Source organism: Spinacia oleracea, chromosome 1 (genome assembly GCF_020520425.1).
Source record: "Spinacia oleracea cultivar Varoflay chromosome 1, BTI_SOV_V1, whole genome shotgun sequence".
NCBI lineage: Eukaryota > Viridiplantae > Streptophyta > Magnoliopsida > Caryophyllales > Amaranthaceae > Spinacia > Spinacia oleracea.
Genome location: NC_079487.1, coordinates 54,663,438 through 54,685,167, shown reverse-complemented (window position 1 = coordinate 54,685,167; position 21,730 = coordinate 54,663,438). Strand labels below are relative to the sequence as shown.

At 36.3% G+C, this 21,730-nt stretch overlaps 1 protein-coding gene across 1 annotated transcript; it reads left to right on the top strand.

Annotated features, from left to right (window-relative positions):
- Nucleotides 1-18,335: 18,335 nt before the first annotated feature.
- LOC110795915 (UDP-glucose 6-dehydrogenase 1) lies at nt 18,336-21,095 on the top strand. The gene is made up of 2 exons (XM_022000951.2): nt 18,336-18,498; nt 19,423-21,095. Exon 2 carries the CDS (start codon nt 19,436-19,438, stop codon nt 20,876-20,878), a length of 1,443 nt encoding a protein of 480 aa, XP_021856643.1. The 5' UTR covers nt 18,336-18,498; nt 19,423-19,435; the 3' UTR covers nt 20,879-21,095.
- Nucleotides 21,096-21,730: the final 635 nt, after the last annotated feature.

The window sequence follows — 21,730 nt, the reverse complement described above, 5'->3', positions numbered from 1 at the left end:
TATCAGAAATGGAAATATTTCCGGAATCGGAAATATTGCCGGAAACGGAAATATTGTCAGAATCGGAAATATTAACGGAATCAGAAAATAATTCCGGAAACGGAAATATTAAATATTTGTTCGAAACGGAAATTAATTCCGGAATCGGAAATATTAAATATTGTTCGTATTGGAAATGAATTCCGGAACCGGGAATTTAATCGGAAGCGCATCGTACGAATTAGCATCGGACGAGGCTTGCTAGATGAAGGCCCAGCACGAAGCCAGGCCCATGCCCAGTAAGCCGAGCGCCCAACACGAAGGCCACAAGCCTCGCCAGGCCCAGCGCAAGGCCATGCCCAGCAAGGCTGCTGGCACGCGCGCTGAGCGTGCTCGTGGGCTGCGAGGCAGCGCTCATGCGTGTGGGCCGCAAGGCCTGCGCGGTGCGTGCTCGTGGGCTGCGAGGCAGCGCTCATGCGTGTGGGCCGCAAGGCCTGCGCGGTGCTTGCTTCCCTCGTGGTCGTGCGACGCTCGTGTTCGTAACGAATCCTAATCCTATCGGAATTCGTGCATTGATTAAATCCTAATCCTAAAAGATTAAATTTATTATTTAGAGTTCTATTAGGATTCTAATTAATAAATCCATATCCTAGTAGGATTATAATTCCTTTCCATAAACTCTATAAATAGGTGCCTAGGGTCACATATTTACATCGAGATTTGAAGTATTCAAAAGGTAAGATTTTCAAGCAAAAATCAGCCAAACACTTGCAACCCATATTAGCCGAAAATCCTAGAACCTTAAGGGCGATCCTAGTTGGTCAAGCTTAAGGCGGATCCGGACGTGTTGTGGACTATCTACGGAGGGACGACACTTGGAGTCCTAAAGACTTGTTCTTGTTCGGTTCGGGCGCAGCTAGGGAGGGCACGCTACAAAGTGTATGCATCTGAATTATGCTAAATGATTATGTGTAAATAATATGTTTCCTAGCTTTATGGTTTTTCCGCATGATTTATGTTTATTCATATGTATCATAACCTAACAATAAGTTTATCTCACTTAAAGGTATTCGGTTGTGTAGCATATGTGCATATTAGTGATCAAGGCAGGAATAAGCTTGATCCTAAATCTAAGAAATGTACTTTCATTGGATATGGTGGGGATGAGTTTGGATACCGCATCTAGGATGATGAAAACAAAAAGGTGATCCGTACTAGAGATGTGATTTTCAATGAAAGAGTTATGTACAAGGATAGACACAAAACTGACGCTAGTGTCTCAGTACAGAGGGGGCCGATGTTTGTTGATAAATATTATGTCCCGGATAGTACAATGACATAGTCAATTGTAAGGGAACCTCAACAAGATGAATCCATTGGACAAATAACTATGCCACAGTCCAACATGCCACAACCTTCTAGTCCAGTACCAGTATTGAGGAGGACTACTCGTCCACATGTGCCAAACAGAAAATATATAAATGATCTGTTATTGACTGATGAGGGAGAGCCTGAATGCTATAATGAAGCATGTCATACCAGTGATGCTAGCAAGTGGGAGCTTGCAATGAAAGATGAGATGCAATCTTTAATCTCAAACCAGGCATGGGAACTAGTTGAGTTACCCATAGGTAAGAAAGCCCTTCACAATAAATGGGTATATCGAGTGAAAAAGGAGCATGATGGTTCCAAGAGATACAAAGCTCGATTGGTAGTGAAAGGATTCCAACAGAAAGAAGGAGTTGACTATAATGAGATTTTTGCACCTGTTGTTAAACTCAATACCATCAGAACAGTGTTGAGTATTGTTGCCATTGAAGATATTCATCTTGAGCAATTAGATGTCAAGACTGCATTTCTTCATGGAGATCTGGATGAAGAGATATATATGCATCAACCAGAAGGCTTCTTAGAAAGTAAGAAAGAAAATATGGTGTGCAAACTTAAGAAAAGTTTGTATGGCCTAAAACAAGCCCCGAGACATTGGTATAAAAAGTTTGATAGCTTTATGCACAAAGAAGATTTTCAGAAGTGCAACGCTGACCACTGTTGCTACATTAAAAGATATCAGTCCAGTTATATCATCTTACTACTTTATGTCGATGATATGTTAGTAGCAGGTCCAAATATGGATGATATTAAAAGGTTGAAGCAGCAATTGTCAAAGGAGTTTGACATGAAGGACTTAGGTCCAGCAAAGAAGATTCTTGGAAAGAGAATTACAAGAGATAAACATAAAGGTACTTTGGAATTATCTCAATCAGAGTACATCAAACGTATTTTACATAGATTCAATATGAGTGACTCCAAGCCAGTTAGTACACCCTTGGCAAGTCACTTTCGATTATCCAAGGATCAGTGCCCTCAAACGGAAGAAGATAAAGATTATATGGCTAAGTTTCCTTATGCCTCAGCCATTGGGAGTTTGATGTACGCAACGGTTTGTACAAGGCCAGATATTGGACATGCAGTGGGAGTTGTTAGCAGGTTTATGTCAAATCCAGGAAAGGTTCATTGGGAAGCAGTGAAATGGATTTTGAGGTATCTACGAGGTACCACATAGAAGTGTTTGTACTTTGGTAAAGGTGAATTAAAAGTACAAGGTTATGTAGATGCAGACTTTGGAGGTGAAGTCGACCATAGAAAGAGCACCATCGGCTATATATTCACAGTTGGAAATACAACGGTTAGTTGGATGTCGCAGTTACAGAAGATTGTTGCTTTATCCACTACAGAGGCTGAATATGTAGCAGTAACTGAAGCCAATAAAGAGATGATATGGCTTCAAGGTTTGTTAACTAAGTTGGGATTCAAGCAGAAGAATAATGTTCTATATAGTGATAGTCAGAGTGCGATACACTTGGAAAAGAATTCAGCATTCCATTCTCGAACAAAGCATATTGGGCTTCGATATCATTTTATCCGATCTTTACTAGAGGATGAAGTGTTAACATTGGAGAAAATCCAAGGAACCAAGAATCCGGCGGATATGTTAACAAAAACGGTGACTATCGACAAACTAAAGTTGTGTTCAACTTTAGTTGGGCTACATGAATAACAAAAAAAAATAGAGAAAAGTTTCTCTGCATGGAGTAAGGTGTGAAGACAGATTAAAATCAGTCTTCAAGTGGGAGATTGTTGGAGAAATGATAAATAAAGCATTATTTATTTTTAGCTAAAAATAAATAAAGCAATTAGTATCATCCTTGCCAAGATTATAGGATGCGTAACAGAAATAACAATTTGAGGTGGTAAGTTATTTGCTTTAATTCGCACACTATTTTAGGAAAAGCAAAAGCATATATAAACATGATATTGGTTATTGTAATATCATCCCAAAACAAAAAGAAACATAAAGCAGAGTGTGTGTGTGTGTGTGTGTGTGTGTGTGTGTGTGTGTGTGTGTGTGTGTGTGTGTGAGAGAGAGAGAGAGAGAGAGAGAAAATCTTTAAGAGAATTTTTAGAGAAAAATTCTTGGGTGTAATTGGGGTGCGTATAGGTTGTGAGTTACAATAAGTGTTGTGAACATTTGTGTATTATTTATCTTTTTCAGTAAAAGTTTTGCACGGTATTTAGAGATTATAACACTTGTCGGATAATCAATTTATTTGTGTGTTATTTTAAATATTATTGTTATTCCTACTAATCTAATTCATTAGGAAAGTTGCATAATTTCCTAACAGATGGTTCAACTAAAACTTGAATGGTAGACCAATTGGACCTCATATATTCAAAATACTGGGTAGTTTTGGAATAGTGAAGTATTGACTTAAATGCTAATGTATTACCAATGGTTAACAACCAATTGCCTTTTGATTCAATAATGAATTAGACTCATTGGATGTGGTTATTCAAAACGAATAAAAGGAAAGGGATTTTTTGTAAGCATAACTATAAACGCCTACATTTGTCCCTAGGCCCGAAGTGGTGTGTTCGATGATGAAACCAAACACTGCTTGACTAAGATTTCCTAAATACACAACGAACAACCCGTGACTGACTGACAATCCCGAAAACCATATTTCCATTTTTAGAAAGTGTTATTTATAGTAACTACTATGCTTAACTGCTGCCCAGAATGGTAACGGTATAAGATAAATATTCAAGTGATTATATTGCACTACAATTGATCATTGGATAAAGAATAAAGAGTTGCACGCCAACCGTTATTCTTAGAAGATTAAAACGTGAGTGAGATTCGGATAAAATCGAATAAATCTGGAAAAGTGGAAGTTAAACACCAGCGCTGGAAAATTCCAGCGCTAGGCAGGCACGCGCCACAAATATTCCAGCGCACCAACACAAGTGCCATAATTTTCTGGCGCTGCAATTTGGTTCTCACCTATTCACGCAAAAATAAAGTTTTAATCCAGCTGTAAAATAAAGATCTGTCGCTACATTATTAAGCGCTGAAAATTTCCAGCATTCCTGATCAAAGCGCTAGAAATTTACAGCACTGCTATGTGTTTTTCAGAAAACTCTCATTTCTTCAATCTTATCTTATTTCGTCCTGTTACACTTATAAAAGAGGCATCTGAAACCCCTAAAAATACACACAATTCCCCTCAAAAACCCTAAGCTTGAGTATTGACCGAAGCTTAACCATTCTCTCTCCGTCCCGCATTTTCGACAGTATGCCGTATTAACACACCGTTAAGCAGACTCTGCCCGTACGATTTCCCAGCCAAGTCCAAATACTATCGAAGCTCTATCCCAATACCTAGCCTAAACACTAAAAACTCTGGAAGAATCCTGTCCCGCAGTCAGTCAGTTACCAAGAGGTTCGAAAACTAAAAGGAAAGCTAGCATAGTCAAGTGGTTAGTGTTCCTGAGAACCGCAGTATAGCCTATGCTATACGGTAACTCGAAATCTAATTTTTAACGCTTTTATCACCGTATAAATCTGTTCATACAATCTGTTTTATTAAATCACGCATAATAAGATAATCCCTGGACAAATCTAATATTGCTAGGTGAAGGAAATAATGCCCTTGGTCCAAGTATGCATTCAATATTAAGTCTAATAAATGCGGTTCAGTATTAATTAACAAGTTAATAATTCAGTGAGATCAAGTGAGCTGAAGGCCTAGCTAGAGGCCGCTTCAGTTCAAGTGGAATTAATGATATTAATCCACAGCTTACTCTTGACTGAACCCGTAGGGTCACACAAATAGTACGTAAACGGATCAAGTATTTAATGGCATTAAATACTCTATCTATGGATATTCGGAATCGACGGATCTTGGTTTCAGTGGGAGCTGAGATCGTCACAAGCAAGAAATGAATACTCCGGAAACGATGATATTGCCGGAAACGGAAATATGGATCGTATCGGAAATATAAATATTATCCAAGTCGTAGATGTTGCCGGAAACGGAAACATGGTACGTATCGGAAAATATTATCGGAAATGGAAATATTGCCGGAATCGGAAATATTGCCGGAAACGGAAATATTGTCAGAATCGGAAATATTATCGGAATCGGAAAATAGTTCCGGAAACGGAAATATTAAATATTTGTTCGAAACGGAAATTAATTCCGGAATCGGAAATATTAAATATTGTTCGTATCGGAAATGAATTCCCGAACCGGGAATTTAATCGGAAGCGTATCGTACGAATAAGCATCGGATGAGGCCTGGCGGACGAAGGCCCAGCACGAAGCCAGGTCATCGCCCAGCAAGCAAGGACGCGCGCCAACGCCCAGCCCAAGGCAGCGCCAGGCCCACCGCAAGGCAGGCCCAGCGCGCCAAGGCAAGGCTGCCCAGCGTGGGCTGCGTGGGCCGAGCGCACGCATGCGGGCGCCCTCGTGGCTCCGTGCGTGTGTGTGTTTGTGTCCATGCATAATTCCTAAATCTATTAGGATTTGGTGTATGATTAAATTCCTATTCCTATTAGGATTATTTAATTAATTAGAGTCCTTGTAGGATTCTAAGTTTAATTAAATCGTATCCTACTAGGATTCCAATTCCCTTTCCAAACCTCTATAAATAAGGGCCTAGGGTCATAATTTATAAACATGATTGAAGTATTCAAAGGGTAAGTTTTTGAAAGAAAATTCAGCCACACTCTTGCACAATAATAGCCGAAAATTCCTAAGCACCTTAAGGGCGATTCTAGTTGGTCAATCTTGAGGCGGATCCGGACGTACTGTGGACTATCTACGGAGGGACGACACTTGGAGTCCTAAAGACTTGTTCTTGTTCGGTTCGAGCGCAGCTAGGGAAGGCACGCTACAAAGTGTATGCATCTATACTATGCTAAATGATTATGTGTAAATAATATGCTTTCCTGGCTTTATGGTTTTTCCGCATGATTTATGTATTGTCATATGTATCATAACCTAATAGTGGTATCACGAGCCTCTTATTACTTTCATAATCTAAATTGCATAAACATGGTTAAATATTACAAATTTGCAAGAATTAAAAGGGGTGATTAATTTTCGTAATTGTTAATTAATTACAAATTGCGTTTATTTAATTATATGTACGCAGTTTTTCGGCAGTTTCTTCGTTACTCATCCAAATCGAGTGATTTTTGTGTCAATTCCGCATGTAAAAGGCATTCTAAAATTTTGACAAAAAAATATTTTTCGGCCAAACCCAGAATTCTCAAATTCGAAGCCTAACTATGACTTTTCGGAGGTTTTAGTTTTTCGAACGCAAAATTTCGTAAATTTAAGATGTTAAATTAAATATTTGCAATTCTTGTTGATAAATCTTGAATTTTTGATTGACCTACTGTATATGTTTAACAAGTTTGAATGCCTAGCCTTGTTAATTATGCAATCTAATTTGTAATTATGATTAATTTGTTGAAAATTGGAATAATTTATAATTAATTTGATTTTCATAATTAGTTAATAATTTAATTAGATACCTATGATTAAAAACCACCATAAAATTGTAAATTTGTGTTAAATTTTAAATTTTTATGACCTAGACTTGAATCCATGTTAATCGGAAATCAATTAATTAATAAATTTTTTTGATTTTTCGCCCTAAAATTATGAAATTAATATGATTTATTAATTTGTCATTAATTTTGAAAATAAAATTTTAATTTTTATGCGATTCGCTTATATAACTTGCACGCACAAAGCAATGGACGCTACGTGTTACACTTAAGGGGTGTTGTATAGTGCGGGCGTGCGACGACGAGCAAGGGAGCTCGTCGCCCACGCGGTACGAATGCAGCGAGAAAGGCGATGGCGCGCGAGCACAAGGTAGCAGCCCTGCCTTGTGTCGAGCGTTGTGCGCGATGGGCGATGGGCGAAGCCATGGCACGCTGTGGGCGCGCGATCGAGCGAGAGTTGGTCGCCCAGCGATCGCTGCTCTGCGCACCACAACGCGTGGCCTCGAGCGAGCAATCGAGCGAGCGAGCGAGGAGCATCGTAGCTGCTGCGATGCTATGGGCAAGCAGGCTGCGCGCAAGCGTGGCTTGTCTTGCTGCCTTGCGCGTGGCTGCTGCGACGTTGTGCCATGGACATCGATGGGTCGTGCACTCGACGGGGCTTGGGCGCAAGCCCAAGTGCTCGTCATGTCACGATTTTCGAGTTTTAAAATTTTAATTTGAAATTTTCAGTTTACGTAATTTTAATTAATTTTAAAATTAATACTTTAAATTGTTTTCTTGGATTTTAATTTTGAATATTATAATTATAATAAATTTCATTTATTCTAATTATTTTACTAAAATTAAAATCATGAATTAATTTAAATACGACTGAAAAATAAATTAAATAAGCGGATTCAATTATAAATTTATATGAGCTTTAAATTTTAATTAAATTTGCATGTTTCCGGTTACACTAGAAATACATCTTTATGTTTAAAATTAGTAAAGCATATGAATTTATTGGTTTAAGTGGGAACCCTTTTAGTCATAAACTCTTGATTAGGTCTACAAATCCTTAAGGTTAAAACAACTTGATTAGAATTAATAAGGACTGAATAATTTGTAGATTATTGGTGCCCTTGATTAATTGCTGCAAATGTTTATGTGATGCATAATGTGTTTTACTAACCAGCTATGTGGGCCATTCATGATAATGAATGGGTGAATGGTATATATTGTATATGTACTGTTTTGCAGGTTATGAAGTGACTAGTATGGCCCAAATAGGATAGAAAATATGGTATGCGTACCATTAATTTGAATGTAATTGGTCTAAAGTACCAAAATTGTTTTTCAATTCAAATATGGTCTGCATACCATCAAATAGTTGTAATTAGTTTAATTATAGCTTATCCTATTTGAAGAAAATGGTGCCTCCCACAGAGATTTTCGAGACGGACTTTGAAGTTGAAGCTTCAAGATGAAGTCGGGCCATACTAGATCACATTTATCTTATGCATGCTTTAAGTTATTTATTGCTTTAAATATGTCTTAATTATGCATGAGATTGTGGCTTGATTATGTTGCATGATTAAGGATTTTAGTTCACTTAAAATCTAACCAACATAGTAAGAACCTTAAGTTCCAAACTTAAAAATTGAGTTAAAAGGTGCCATGCCAAAATATTCACTTGCTTTGATATCCTTTACATCAATCTAGTAATAGTTTTCGCTCAGCGAGGTGTTACTTATTGGTCCTAAAGGGGCAAGGTACACAAATAATTGTGATTACATGTTAGTTTTGGTGAAACTCAACGATATAAGTAAAGAGTCCTTTTATGTCGTGGCGAAATCGATAGGTTTACCTAATAAGTTCTTAGACGTGCCTATCAACCAAGAATAGTTTCTAGACTATTAGCAAAAGGTTTTTGCTTACCTAAAGTATTTTAGGATTGAGTCGACAAACTGTGCTTAATTCTTCAATGGTTTTAGGATCTCGGAATCATTTCATTCACACCTGCCGGAACAATAAATTCGAATAAAATACTAATAACTTGTTTGAATTGCATGATTGCTTTAATTTTCAAGTTATTATTCATGATAATTGTTTAGACTTTGCATGCTTCAATGTATGTTTTAATTATTGTTTATAATTAAATATCTTGCACTGCGGTAAATCCTTTTAGAAAGGTAACAGTAAATTTCCTCGATTGGTAGTGAATCCAAGAACGATTAACGAAAATGAGAGAAAGTGAGCAATTTAAAATGTACGTTTCTTATATCGACTTTTATGGTTGTTTTCGAATATCAAAATCGAATGGCAAACCAATTGGTGCTTGTGAATACAAAATACACTGTAGTTTTGAGATCATAAAGCATTGAGTTTAAAACACTCAGCTTTACCAATGGTTAACAACCTAAAATCTTTTTCCATTTAATTTTCGAATGAGTCTAGACCCTAGACATTCGAATAGATCGATGCTTAGAGAACTTTAGAAACTTCTGGTAAGATCATCTAGTTGAAACAGAATATTCAACATAAAATGGTAAGAACCTTGTTGGAGTGACATTGGACATGATTAACAAAGTATAAAAGTCAACACTAAAGAATTCAATTCTTAAGACTATAAGAAAGGGTACAAGAAATAGGAAAACAAGGAACAAATGAAAGGAATTTACGATTCCGTTTCTACCTATAAGTTTATGTTTAAAGAGAAGTGACCTAGCAATCAAACTTCCTTGGTATCATATACCGCTTGTGGTTCTTACTTCGGTAATAACTAAAACAATGGAAGCTAGGCTACACTAATGACCTACAAGTGGGAAATGAAGCATGGCAATGCTACATTAGTTGTAGGGTCATCTAGTTTGTTTTAAGTCCTTTCAAAGGCTGGAACTTAATGGCTATTTTGTTCCATAATCAGCATACCTATATTTCTGCTTCAAACACAGAAAGACTCACATTCAACAAAAACAAAAACAATGTTTGTTTGTTTATTTGAATGAAATGGTCAATTACGGGTTGAGTCACCATGCTTGATTAAAACAAACAACTCTTTAACAATAAAACTTTACTAGGTTCAAATCAACCCCTTGATTTGAATTCCACTAATCTTTGGCATTGTTGCTTGGACCATATTAACAAGTTAACATTCAAAATCTCTATTTTATGGACTTTTGAAAGTTGATTGATTTCTAGATCATTCAAGACAAGCTAGTCTTACTTGTTGAAAGTAACAAAAGATATGAACTATTGTTAGAACACCTAGACAATAGAGTTCAAAAGCTAAAGAACGATTTTATGACTTTATTATTTCACACAGATTTGAGTGAATATAGGTTTATTTACTCAATGTGATATAAGTTTGAATCTGTTTGGCTAGTTCAAAGATTCAGAAGTATAAATCCCACTTGGCAAGAAATCATAAAGATCTAGGTTAGATCATGTTGATGATTGCTTAAGTCAAGAATGATCATCAATGATTGTGTGTTTTAATTTCACGATCTAGCTCCATAAGATATGGCATATCTACGTTGGAATGATCGAAGTCAATTGGTACTTGATTCGATCAATGATGATTCATAAAGACTTTTCCTATAATTTCGAAACAAAATTCTCAACTACCACCAAACTAAACCAAATTCGTCAAAGCTATTGAAAAGTAATTTCAGAATATCTTTTCATAATATATCTAAAGAGTTCCTAAACTCAGTGGGAGCTTAGTGTTTGTTATTCAACAAACTAAGGCCCAAGTATAGATATACGTTTCATTGTGATTTATTCAAATGAGACACAAGGGTATTGTTTCTACCACGAATTTTTGAGAACATAATGTTTGTTTGCTCGAAATAATGTCCTTTTGGGATTCGTTTCCAAAATGACAAGTGGGAGAAAATAGACCTCGAAAGTCTTCGAGGCGAACAACAAACATAAACGGACATTCCGGAGGCTTTTCGAAGTGCTTCAGAAAATCCGAACTTATTTTTTAAGGACTTTAGAAGTGGCTTTAAAGCATAGACATCTCTTAGAAGACTTTACAAGTTCTTCAAGGAGAACAGAATACTCAAAGGACTTTCAAGTGGCTATTGATATTCTATTTGTTTAATGTTCTATACTCAAGTAGGCATAGAGTTCAAGTCACTGGAACTATGATATTCTTCTATTGGATAGTGAAGAAACATAGAGTTCGGGTCAATGAATCTATGAGATTCTTCTATTAGATAGTGAAGAAACCTACAACTTGCAGTCAAACTATTATCACGTAAATGAGTTTGTGACTTGTAAGAAAGCTATGACGAAACCCAGATTCCCTAAAATGGTTAGAGGCCATATATAGACTCAAATGTTTTAAATGGTTAGAGGCCATAAAACATACTCAATGTTTTGATGACAAAATTGAAATTTTGTTGATTTGCAAGAATAGGTTAACACCTGTTGGTTGCAAATTTGTTTTAAGGATAAAAACCATCAAACATGGAATTGTGTTCACACACAAAGCTAGATTAGTTGCTAAAGGTTACAAGAAAATTCATGGCATGGATTGTGTTGAAACCTCATGCATAATCGTAATGCTCAAGTCTATAAATCAAGCAATGATTGCATATTGGTACATATGGCAATTGGATGACAAAACGTATTTCTCAATCAAATGTTGGAAGAAACTATGTACATGGCATGTCATAGGATTTGTGGATCCAAATAATGCTTGAAAGGAAAGCTAGCTTATGAAATCTAAGTACAGATTTAAGCAAGCAATTGGGAATTGGAATTGTATTTTAGTGAAGCTAATAAGTATTTTAGTTTCATAAAATGTACATGATTCTTATAGATATATAAGAAGTTTAGTGGGAGTACATAAAACTTAATTGGTCCTATGTGTATCACACACATATCTCTCTATTGTGAAATAAGATTCAAATGATAATGACTTAGATTTGAAATTATTCATCAATGATGGACCATGGCGAAACTTAGTGCATACTGGGTATTAAGATCTATTTACAAAGATCTTATAATATTGTTTTAGATTAAGTAATGGCATTTACTAAATCAAACACGAAAGACTCCATTGGAGATATTCGACCCATGTGAATAAATCTAAGTAATGAATGTTTGAACTATGTATAAGCATTTACTAAGTTACACATCAAAGGATCAAGTGAGATTCTTAACCTATATTATATATCAAAGAATTTAGCTGGATTCAGTATCTACTGAAATTGAATGAGCTAAAGTTACATGAATAGAATTCAATTGGGAATTATTCTGCAAAAGAATTTATCATGTAATGATATAATATGAGGATCGCCAAAAACGTATCGTATGACTTTGGGCATGACGAACATATACCAATCTCTATTGATCTAAGTGAAGATCAACTAGATTGAGATCAAGAATACTTATGGTACTTGAAAAGGTACATAGGAATAGTTCTTGATTCAAGGAAATAAAGATATGCTAAATATTGATTCTACACGCATAAACACTGGCAAAGGATCAAGCAAGACCCTTTGGAGTTAACCATTGATAAGGACGAGCTATAGAGCATCGTGTTTTGAAATGGCAACATGGATTGGAGACCATGGGTTGTTGCGTGGGAAATTAAAATATTAATTTCTATGTTCTAAGATACAGCTGGAAAGTATTCCACATATCTGTGAACTGCTTGGATAAGTAAATCCAAACAAAGCATCAGTAGAAACCTAAACAGTTGAAGTAAAAGTAATTATTGCCTAAGAAGCAATAAAACAGGGTTGTTTAAAGTTCTTTACTGAACTTGGGTAGATCACCTATCTGCTGGCTTGATGGTTCTTCATTGAAAAATGCGTAGAACCACTCTTGAAGCAAGAAAAGCGTCTGCTGACTTGATGGTTCTTCATTGAGAAATGCGTAGAGCCACTAATGTAGCAAGAAAGACTAGATCACAAAATAAACATACTCAAAAGATCTTATCATCCTATCTCGAAGAACATTCGATGAAAAGGATATTAAGATTGGCAAAGCATGATAACTAAACCTATGCAACAAGTGAGAAGCAACACTCACGTTGTAGCACTGGAAATCAAGCATAGCTTTGAATTCCATGAACTGTTTTAAAGATGGGTTTGAGGCCCATGGTTGTAAAACATTAGGGTTGAACATTTATCATATATGAAATGAATTTTCATATTTCATTTAATCTTGGTTTAGTATTAAATGATGAGTCCCTTCAAATTTGACGATATATTCAAGATAGACTGCCAGGACCAGTCCTGTGACTAAGAAATGTCTATCAAGTGAACTTGAATGTCAAAAGTTGAAAATGGTCCCTGGTCGGAGTTTTCTATAAAATTTGACGCATAGAAAACGTTAGACGACTAGAATGCAAGATGACTAGTAGTTATGTTTCTTGAACTATGTGGACATGGCAATGTCATAATCATTTGCATAGATACTTACTTTGGGAAGACTAGTATCGGACAGACCTATGAAACTTTACTGTAAGAGATGAAAATCTGTCATAAGTAAATTTCATTAAAATTATTAGACACTAAATCCTCAATACCTGAGTGATTTGAGATTACTTGTTTGAGAACTGGTTACTTTGACGTTGACCAACCGTCGCACCGTAAAAGGAGGCTATAAAAGCAACGCTCAGGTAATCACCTATCAAACGAAGTCTAATCTCAAGATCGCAAGATTGGGATTGTCCTCCTATAAATCGGGATGAGATGCTTAAAAGTTGTACAAGGCCACTCGGAGAGCTAGAAACTGTGAAATGCATGGCCGTGCTCGGATGAATCATAGGCTATGATTTTTTGTTTATTTGATCAGTTGAACTCTGAAACCGAGAAACATCTCTGGACATAATAAGGATGACAACTCTTACCTTATGTTCAAGAGCAAGCATCGAGCGACAAAGGAATTAGGAAATGCACACTTGTCCCTAAGGACAAGTGGGAGACTGAAGGAAATAATGCCCTTGGTCCAAGTATGCATTCAATATTAAGTCTAATAAATGCGGTTCAGTATTAATTAACCAGTTAATAATTCAGTGAGATCAAGTGAGCTGAATGGCTAGCTAGAGGCCGCTTCAGTTCAAGTGGAATTAATGATATTAATCCACAGATTACTCTTGACTGAACCCGTAGGGTCACACAAATAGTACGTAAACGGATCAAGTATTTAATGGCATTAAATACTCTATCTATGGATGTTCGGAATCGACGGATCTTGGTTTCAGTGGGAGCTGAGATCGTCACAAGCAAGAAATGAATACTCCGGAAACGATGATATTGCCGGAAACGGAAATATGGATCGTATCGGAAATATAAATATTATCCAAGTCGTAGATGTTGCCGGAAACGGAAACATGGTACGTATCGGAAAATATTATCGGAAATGGAAATATTGCCAGAATCGGAAATATTGCCGGAAACGGAAATATTGTCAGAATCGGAAATATTATCGGAATCGGAAAATAGTTTCGGAAACGGAAATATTAAATATTTGTTCGAAACGGAAATTAATTCCGGAATCGGAAATATTAAATATTGTTCGTATCGGAAATGAATTCCGGAACCGGGAATTTAATCGGAAGCGTATCGTACGAATAAGCATCGGACGAGGCCTGCCGGACAAAGGCCCAGCACGAAGCCAGGCCATCGCCCAGCAAGCAAGGACGCGCGCCAACGCCCAGCCCAAGGCAGCGCCAGGCCCACCGCAAGGCAGGCCCAGCGCGCCAAGGCAAGGCTGCCCAGCGTGGGCTGCGTGGGCCGAGCGCACGCGTGCGGGCACCCTCGTGGCTCCGTGCGTGTGTGTGTTTGTGTCCATGCATAATTCCTAAATCTATTAGGATTTGGTGTATGATTAAATTCCTATTCCTATTAGGATTATTTAATTAATTAGAGTCCTTGTAGGATTCTAAGTTTAATTAAATCGTATCCTACTAGGATTCCAATTCCCTTTCCAAACCTCTATAAATAAGGGCCTAGGGTCATAATTTATAAACATGATTGAAGTATTCAAAGGGTAAGTTGTTGAAAGAAAATTCAGCCACACTCTTGCACAATAATAGCCGAAAATTCCTAAGCACCTTAAGGGCGATTCTAGTTGGTCAATCTTGAGGCGAATCCGGACGTACTGTGGACTATCTACGGAGGGACGACACTTGGAGTCCTAAAGACTTGTTCTTGTTCGGTTCGGGCGCAGCTAGGGAAGGCACGCTACAAAGTGTATGTATCTATACTATGCTAAATGATTATGTGTAAATAATATGCTTTCCTGGCTTTATGGTTTTTCCGCATGATTTATGTATTGTCATATGTATCATAACCTAACACTAGGCTCCTTAAATCAACCTAGATCACTCTTTTGACGTTGTTTAGTTAATTGTTTGTACATTATAATGAACTCATATTAGTAATGTAGAATAACGCATGTCCCTTTCATCGTCACGTTGAACTAGTAAGGACCGCCGCGTGGGCTAATGCTGGGCACTCCCCGTTGTATGGGGGTTTTTCTTCCGCCTTTTTTCAATTTGGTTATCCCCTACGGAAGGCTTTTTGTTGTAATTTTGGATTTCGAAGGAGTCGCCACCAAAAATTTTTAAGGGTCCCGTTTGGAAAGACCAAGAATGACTCTATTAGGATAAGGCATTGAATCTTAGAAACAGATGTGTGAGATCCGGGCAAGGGAACGAGATGCTTATTCCGCGGAACTTAGAAATATATTCAAATGCATGGCACAAAACATTTTCGAAAATACCCTAGTCATGACACTATGTGGGTTTGAATTTAGAACTTGCACAAATAGAATTTCTACTTTTGTATCGTGACCACTTTGCTTTAAAGTTAATTCAAGGGAACCTAAGGCCGGGTTGTCCAAAAATTATCTTTGTTAAGCGTGGTGTAACTTGAATTTCGTATTTAGCATGTGAGGTGATGAAAGCAATAAACAAGTAAAGCAACATCACAATAGAAAATAGATGCGTAATTAGTAAAATACATTACCACCTAGAAAGGGACTAGGTGGGAAACCACATTGCCTAGAGGGACTAGGCAAGTAAAGTTGCATGAATAGAAAGTGCGGAATTGAAAGGTGTAATATTTAAAGGCATTATTGAAATTACAATATTTAAAGGCATTATTGAAAAGCGTTAGAAATCCAAAGCTAAGAGTGACATAAATGCCGCTCATCACAACCCGACTCGAAAATATTGGGTCTTGAACAAGATTTTATGACTCGTAACCGATTTTATCCAAACCCGAGCAACCCGAAAAGTAATGGGTCAAAACCCGACCGAACCTGCTTTTTACCCGACCGAATGAAAATCATTGTATTTATAGTAATAAATGAGATTATGTGGAACTTTAAGCATAGTAAACAAGTTGATTTTAATATTGTTGTGTGTAATATGATTTTATTTTGAACTAGCAATTTGGCCCGTGCAATGCACGAGAGCAATTTATAAAGTGTTAAAATAACTTACATTGCTTGACATACAACAATTCTTAGGTATTATAAAATTTTAAATTATTTATGTAAATTCATAAATTTTGTTTATTGTAAGTTATAAATATATTAAGGTTATTACTAAATTAATCTAAATAATATTTAAGACAACAATCAACAACCATGATAATATACTGTACAATATAATATCTATGATAAAACAAATGATTATTAAAATAATCATAATAAACATGGACGAAAATTGAGATTTGGCCATAGAAAATTAAAGAAGATACACGCAACACATAACATAAAACACGCACACATACCTCGGGAAAAATGTATGATGATATTTTTTGTTGAAAATGATGATATAGAGTTGATGGTGTTGTGATATGATGAAATGGTTGATAGTTTAATTTATTTATAAGGAGTGCAAGGAAGATGAGAGGTTGATGGCTTATTTTGATTAGATGTTTAGTTTTCTCTTTTTTGTAGTTAAGAATATATTTAAAAAGACTATTAACTTATACAAAGTACTCCATAAGTATTAGTTTTTAATGTTTATTGTTATTGTTATGGAATATTAGTTGATTAATATAATTTAAGTTAGTTTATTAAGTTATGATTATTTATTGTATGTTTATGTTATTTTGTGTCTTTTGAGTTGTTTATTTATTTATTTAGTTAATTAATTTATCTATACCTATTATTTAAAAAAGAAAACCATAGACTATTAGATGACACGTGTCACCCATCTTTCATAGATCATTAGATGACTCGTGTATACGAAGTATATTACAGCCTCAACACCTCATCCCATTCATTTTCCTCATTCAACATCAATTCACCATTTAGTACGTATATCCATTCAACTTCTTCCACTCCATCTCCATCTCCCTCTAACACTCAATATTAATTCATTATCTAATTTTTCAATTTAAATTTAACTCATATATAAATCATATACTCTCATTTATCAAAATCACAAATCCTCAATAAAATTAACACTTTAAAAAATGACTTAATAACAACTAATAAAGGCTAGTTTATTTTAATAAGGATGTCTTTTGAATTTTCTCTATCTTAATTATAAAAAATGTAGAAAAAAGGTAGATTAATGAGGTGATGACACTTGTCATTTTGTCACCTATGGTTACAGTTTTTAAATACTAGGTATAGATTATACATCATTCTATGGTTGAAATTGACTAAATATAAACTTGGGTAGGAAAATTTGTTAATTTGTGCCCATATTTTGTATTTTTATTACCTAATGAAAACATACGGGTTTTAAAGTTTCTCAACCCATTGGGTCGACCGGAACACGAAAGTCCTGAGTTTTGAACAAGAATTTGTAACCCGAACCCGAAACTGACCGACCCAATTTAATCCGAAAATAATTTTTTACAATCCTACCCGACCGACCTGTTTGACAGGTCTACTGATTACTATAACTATGATTATTTTATAGTTCATAATTTAATGGAAATTTGGTGAAACACTACCTTTAAGTTTGGTGGTTTTGTGAATTGCTACCTTTTAAAAAGGAAATTATATTTTACTACCTTATAAGTTTGGTTTGTTTGACTAACACTACCATTTGCCGTTTTTTGTTAATGTTTTACGTCTTTGGACTCCACTACAACGGTTATTTTAATATGGCAAATGCACAAAATGACAAATAAACAGAGATATTTAAAAGAATAGAAGAAATACACGACGGAAAACATTAACGAAAAACGTCAAATGGTAGTGTTAGTCAAACAAACCAAACTTATAAGGTAGTTAAATTAAAAAAAGTTTTTATAAGGTAGCAATTCACAAAACTACCAAATTTAAAGGTAGTGTTTTACAAAATTTCCTAATTTAATTTAAATCATAAGTATGACTTTTAAAACCAAAAACTGAATTTGATACGGAACAAACCTTAAAAAAAATTTGGTTTATGATTTGGTGCAGTTTAAACCAAATTTTGAATATCCCGTATTAATGTTAGTTGTTTTAGTTTCTAACATCAAACAAATCAAAATTCCAAAAAAACCAAAAGGTGCCCCCACCCTCTCCAACCAGTTGGTAGAGATCTATTCTCTGAAGTCGGACAACTTTCTCTCTCCTCTGTCTTTTGCATATAAATACTCGCGGCCTCACCCCCGCCTTTCTTACCTTCCTTCCTATACTCCCGCACATCTCTCTTTCTCTCTGAATCTCCCTCTCTCTAGTCAACTATTCTCTGTAAAATACAGGTAATTTATTCTCCTTTTCGATCCACTTCTTCATTTTTCTTCATCATTTTTCATTTCAAATGTATTTTATTAAATCTTAAGCTCTCTGCGTGTTCTTGATTTTGAAGCATTTAATTTGAATTTGAATTTGAATGTGATCTGCTTTGATCTCATTTCTCATTGTATTTGTTTGTTTTATTTTAAGCTGTAGATCTAGTATTGATAATTACGATTAGTATTGCGATTTTAAGGATGATGACATATCTTATTAGGATCTGTTTAATTTTGTGATTTTGAATAATACGATGAATATAATCATGTTTTTAGTGACAGCAAAGTTGATTTGCAACTTGGATCCTTTTGTTTTCTGAGTAATTGTTAGATCTTGCGTATTATACTGATTATCTGGTAATGTTTGGAATCCAGAAGTTCAGAATTCTGAACTAGTTTTATCGGATCATATTTTTTTCGACACCGAGTTGAGCATGCTATTGATCGTCTTGGACCGACATTTCATATATGGATTTAATCTCGTTCAATTCACCTACATTGATTCCCCTAATGTTGGTGGTACTTGTAGCATACATTGATTGGTTAATACTTTAGTTTGTTGATGTTTCATGGAGTGATGTTCTTTTATTTGAGAATATTGTTGTTTGTTAGTCATAGTATTAGGTGAGATTAGTTTGATTATCTTATTGTTTGTCAATTTGAGAAAGATGACATAGGGAGATCTGGTTGATCGTCCATATCTAGCCGTTTATTTGAATAAATAAAATCCGATCCAGATGCGTTTGTTATGTGGAATCCATAGTGAAAGATGTCCTTCAAGTAATTCTGGGCTTTAGGATTGTATTTTATAATGTATGGGTATTGAACGGGATTGTAGCTTTCAAATTCTGACATTCTTATGCACGTGCCTTTTTATTTCCTGTTTTATTGTAGATAGTAAGTGAAAATGGTGAAGATTTGCTGCATTGGGGCTGGTTATGTAGGAGGCCCTACTATGGCTGTTATAGCACTCAAGTGCCCAAAGATTGAAGTTGTAGTGGTTGATATATCTGTGTCTCGGATCACTGCATGGAACAGCGAGCAGCTTCCAATCTATGAGCCGGGTCTAGATGATGTGGTTAAGGAATGCCGTGGAAGGAACCTTTTCTTCAGCACTGATGTAGAAAAGCATGTTGCTGAGGCTGATATTGTTTTTGTCTCTGTGAATACCCCTACCAAAACCACAGGTCTTGGAGCAGGCAAAGCTGCTGATTTGACCTACTGGGAGAGTGCTGCCCGTATGATTGCTGATGTTTCAAAGTCTGACAAAATCGTTGTTGAGAAATCAACTGTGCCAGTGAAAACTGCTGAGGCAATCGAAAAGATTCTGACGCACAACAGCAAGGGAATCAACTACCAGATCCTTTCAAATCCGGAGTTCCTTGCTGAAGGTACTGCTATTCAGGACCTTTTTCACCCTGACAGGGTTCTCATCGGTGGCCGGGAAACCCCAGCAGGCCTCAAGGCAGTCCAAGCATTGAAGGATGTGTATGCTCAATGGGTTCCTGATGAACGGATCTTAACCACCAATCTTTGGTCTGCTGAGCTCTCAAAGCTTGCTGCCAACGCCTTCTTAGCACAGAGGATTTCATCTGTCAATGCAATGTCAGCTCTTTGTGAGGCTACTGGAGCAGATGTTACCCAAGTCGCATATGCTGTTGGTAAGGACAGTAGGATTGGGCAAAAGTTTTTGAACGCTAGTGTTGGTTTTGGAGGGTCTTGCTTCCAGAAAGACATTCTGAACTTGGTTTACATTTGTGAGTGCAACGGTCTCCCTGAGGTGGCCGAGTATTGGAAACAGGTAATCAAGGTGAATGATTATCAGAAGAATCGTTTTGTGAATAGGGTTGTGGCCTCCATGTTCAACACTGTATCGAACAAGAAGATTGCTGTTCTTGGATTTGCATTCAAAAAGGATACAGGGGATACTAGGGAGACACCCGCCATAGATGTGTGCAAGGGTTTGTTGGGAGACAAGGCAAGGTTGAGCATCTACGATCCACAAGTCACTGAGGATCAGATTCAGCGAGATCTCACCATGAACAAGTTTGACTGGGACCACCCAATTCACCTCCAGCCCACAAGTCCCACAACTGTTAAGCAAGTGAGTGTTGTTTGGGACGCTTATGAGGCCACCAAAGATGCTCATGCTGTGTGTATTCTGACTGAGTGGGATGAATTTAAGAAACTTGATTACAAAAGGATTTTTGACAACATGCAGAAGCCAGCTTTTGTGTTTGATGGAAGGAACATTGTGAATGCAGATGAGCTGAGGCAGATTGGGTTCATTGTGTACTCAATTGGTAAACCTTTGGATTCATGGCTCAAGGACATGCCTGCTGTGGCTTAAGAATCAATTGAGAAGTCTTTTGCTGGGGTTCCAAATTCAGAGTTCATACTTCATATCAGGATTCAATTTTAGTTTTCATTCATTCTTAGTTGTTGTACTTTTTGATTTTCTCTTTCTTTTTAATATTGTTCTCCAGCAACCTAAAAAAGTTATATTAATTAACTAGGATCACAACCATCTTTGCAGACTTGGTTGTGTCTCCATATTTTACCTTGAATTGTATGTTTGATGCAGCAGTCTTTTCTTAGAAACTTGTTTCTCCATTTTATTGATTTGTACTATTTTGTATTTTCACACAAGAAAATAATTGGATTTTCAAACTTATTTTTAATATGGCTGAACACTTGGAAAGAGTAAGATCCCTAAGATCCTTCTTCTTGAGGCTGGACCAATAAGATCCTTGTTCTTGAGGATGGACCAGATTGAATACCGAAAATTTGACAATTTGAAACCGGAAAACTAGACTAGTTATGCCAGGACCACTTTAGATAGATTTTAGGTGGGGAATGTGGCAAATAAACCCCATAACTTATGTCTTATGTGCAAATACAACCCTTTACTTTTTCTTAAATCAGCCCCATATCTTTATAAATTGCGCAATTTAAAGTATAATCCAATCACAGTTAGTCTGAATACTTTAAAACCTACTGAAAAACCAGCCTTATACAGAGTACGAATTACGTGTACTACAATTTTAATACGTAGATTCATTTAGTTCATGTAGTTGGACACTTGTTCACTTTCACTTTTGATGTTCTTCCATCATTTTCCACGCAACTCCATGTTTCATTTCACCATCTTCACATACCTTTCACACTCTCTCTCTCTCTCACTCTCTCTCTTTCTCTCTCT

Bases quoted from the DNA above. Each gene is read 5' to 3' on its own strand.
- LOC110795915 (XM_022000951.2), top strand. From the start codon at position 19,436: ATGGTGAAGATTTGCTGCATTGGGGCTGGTTATGTAGGAGGCCCTACT.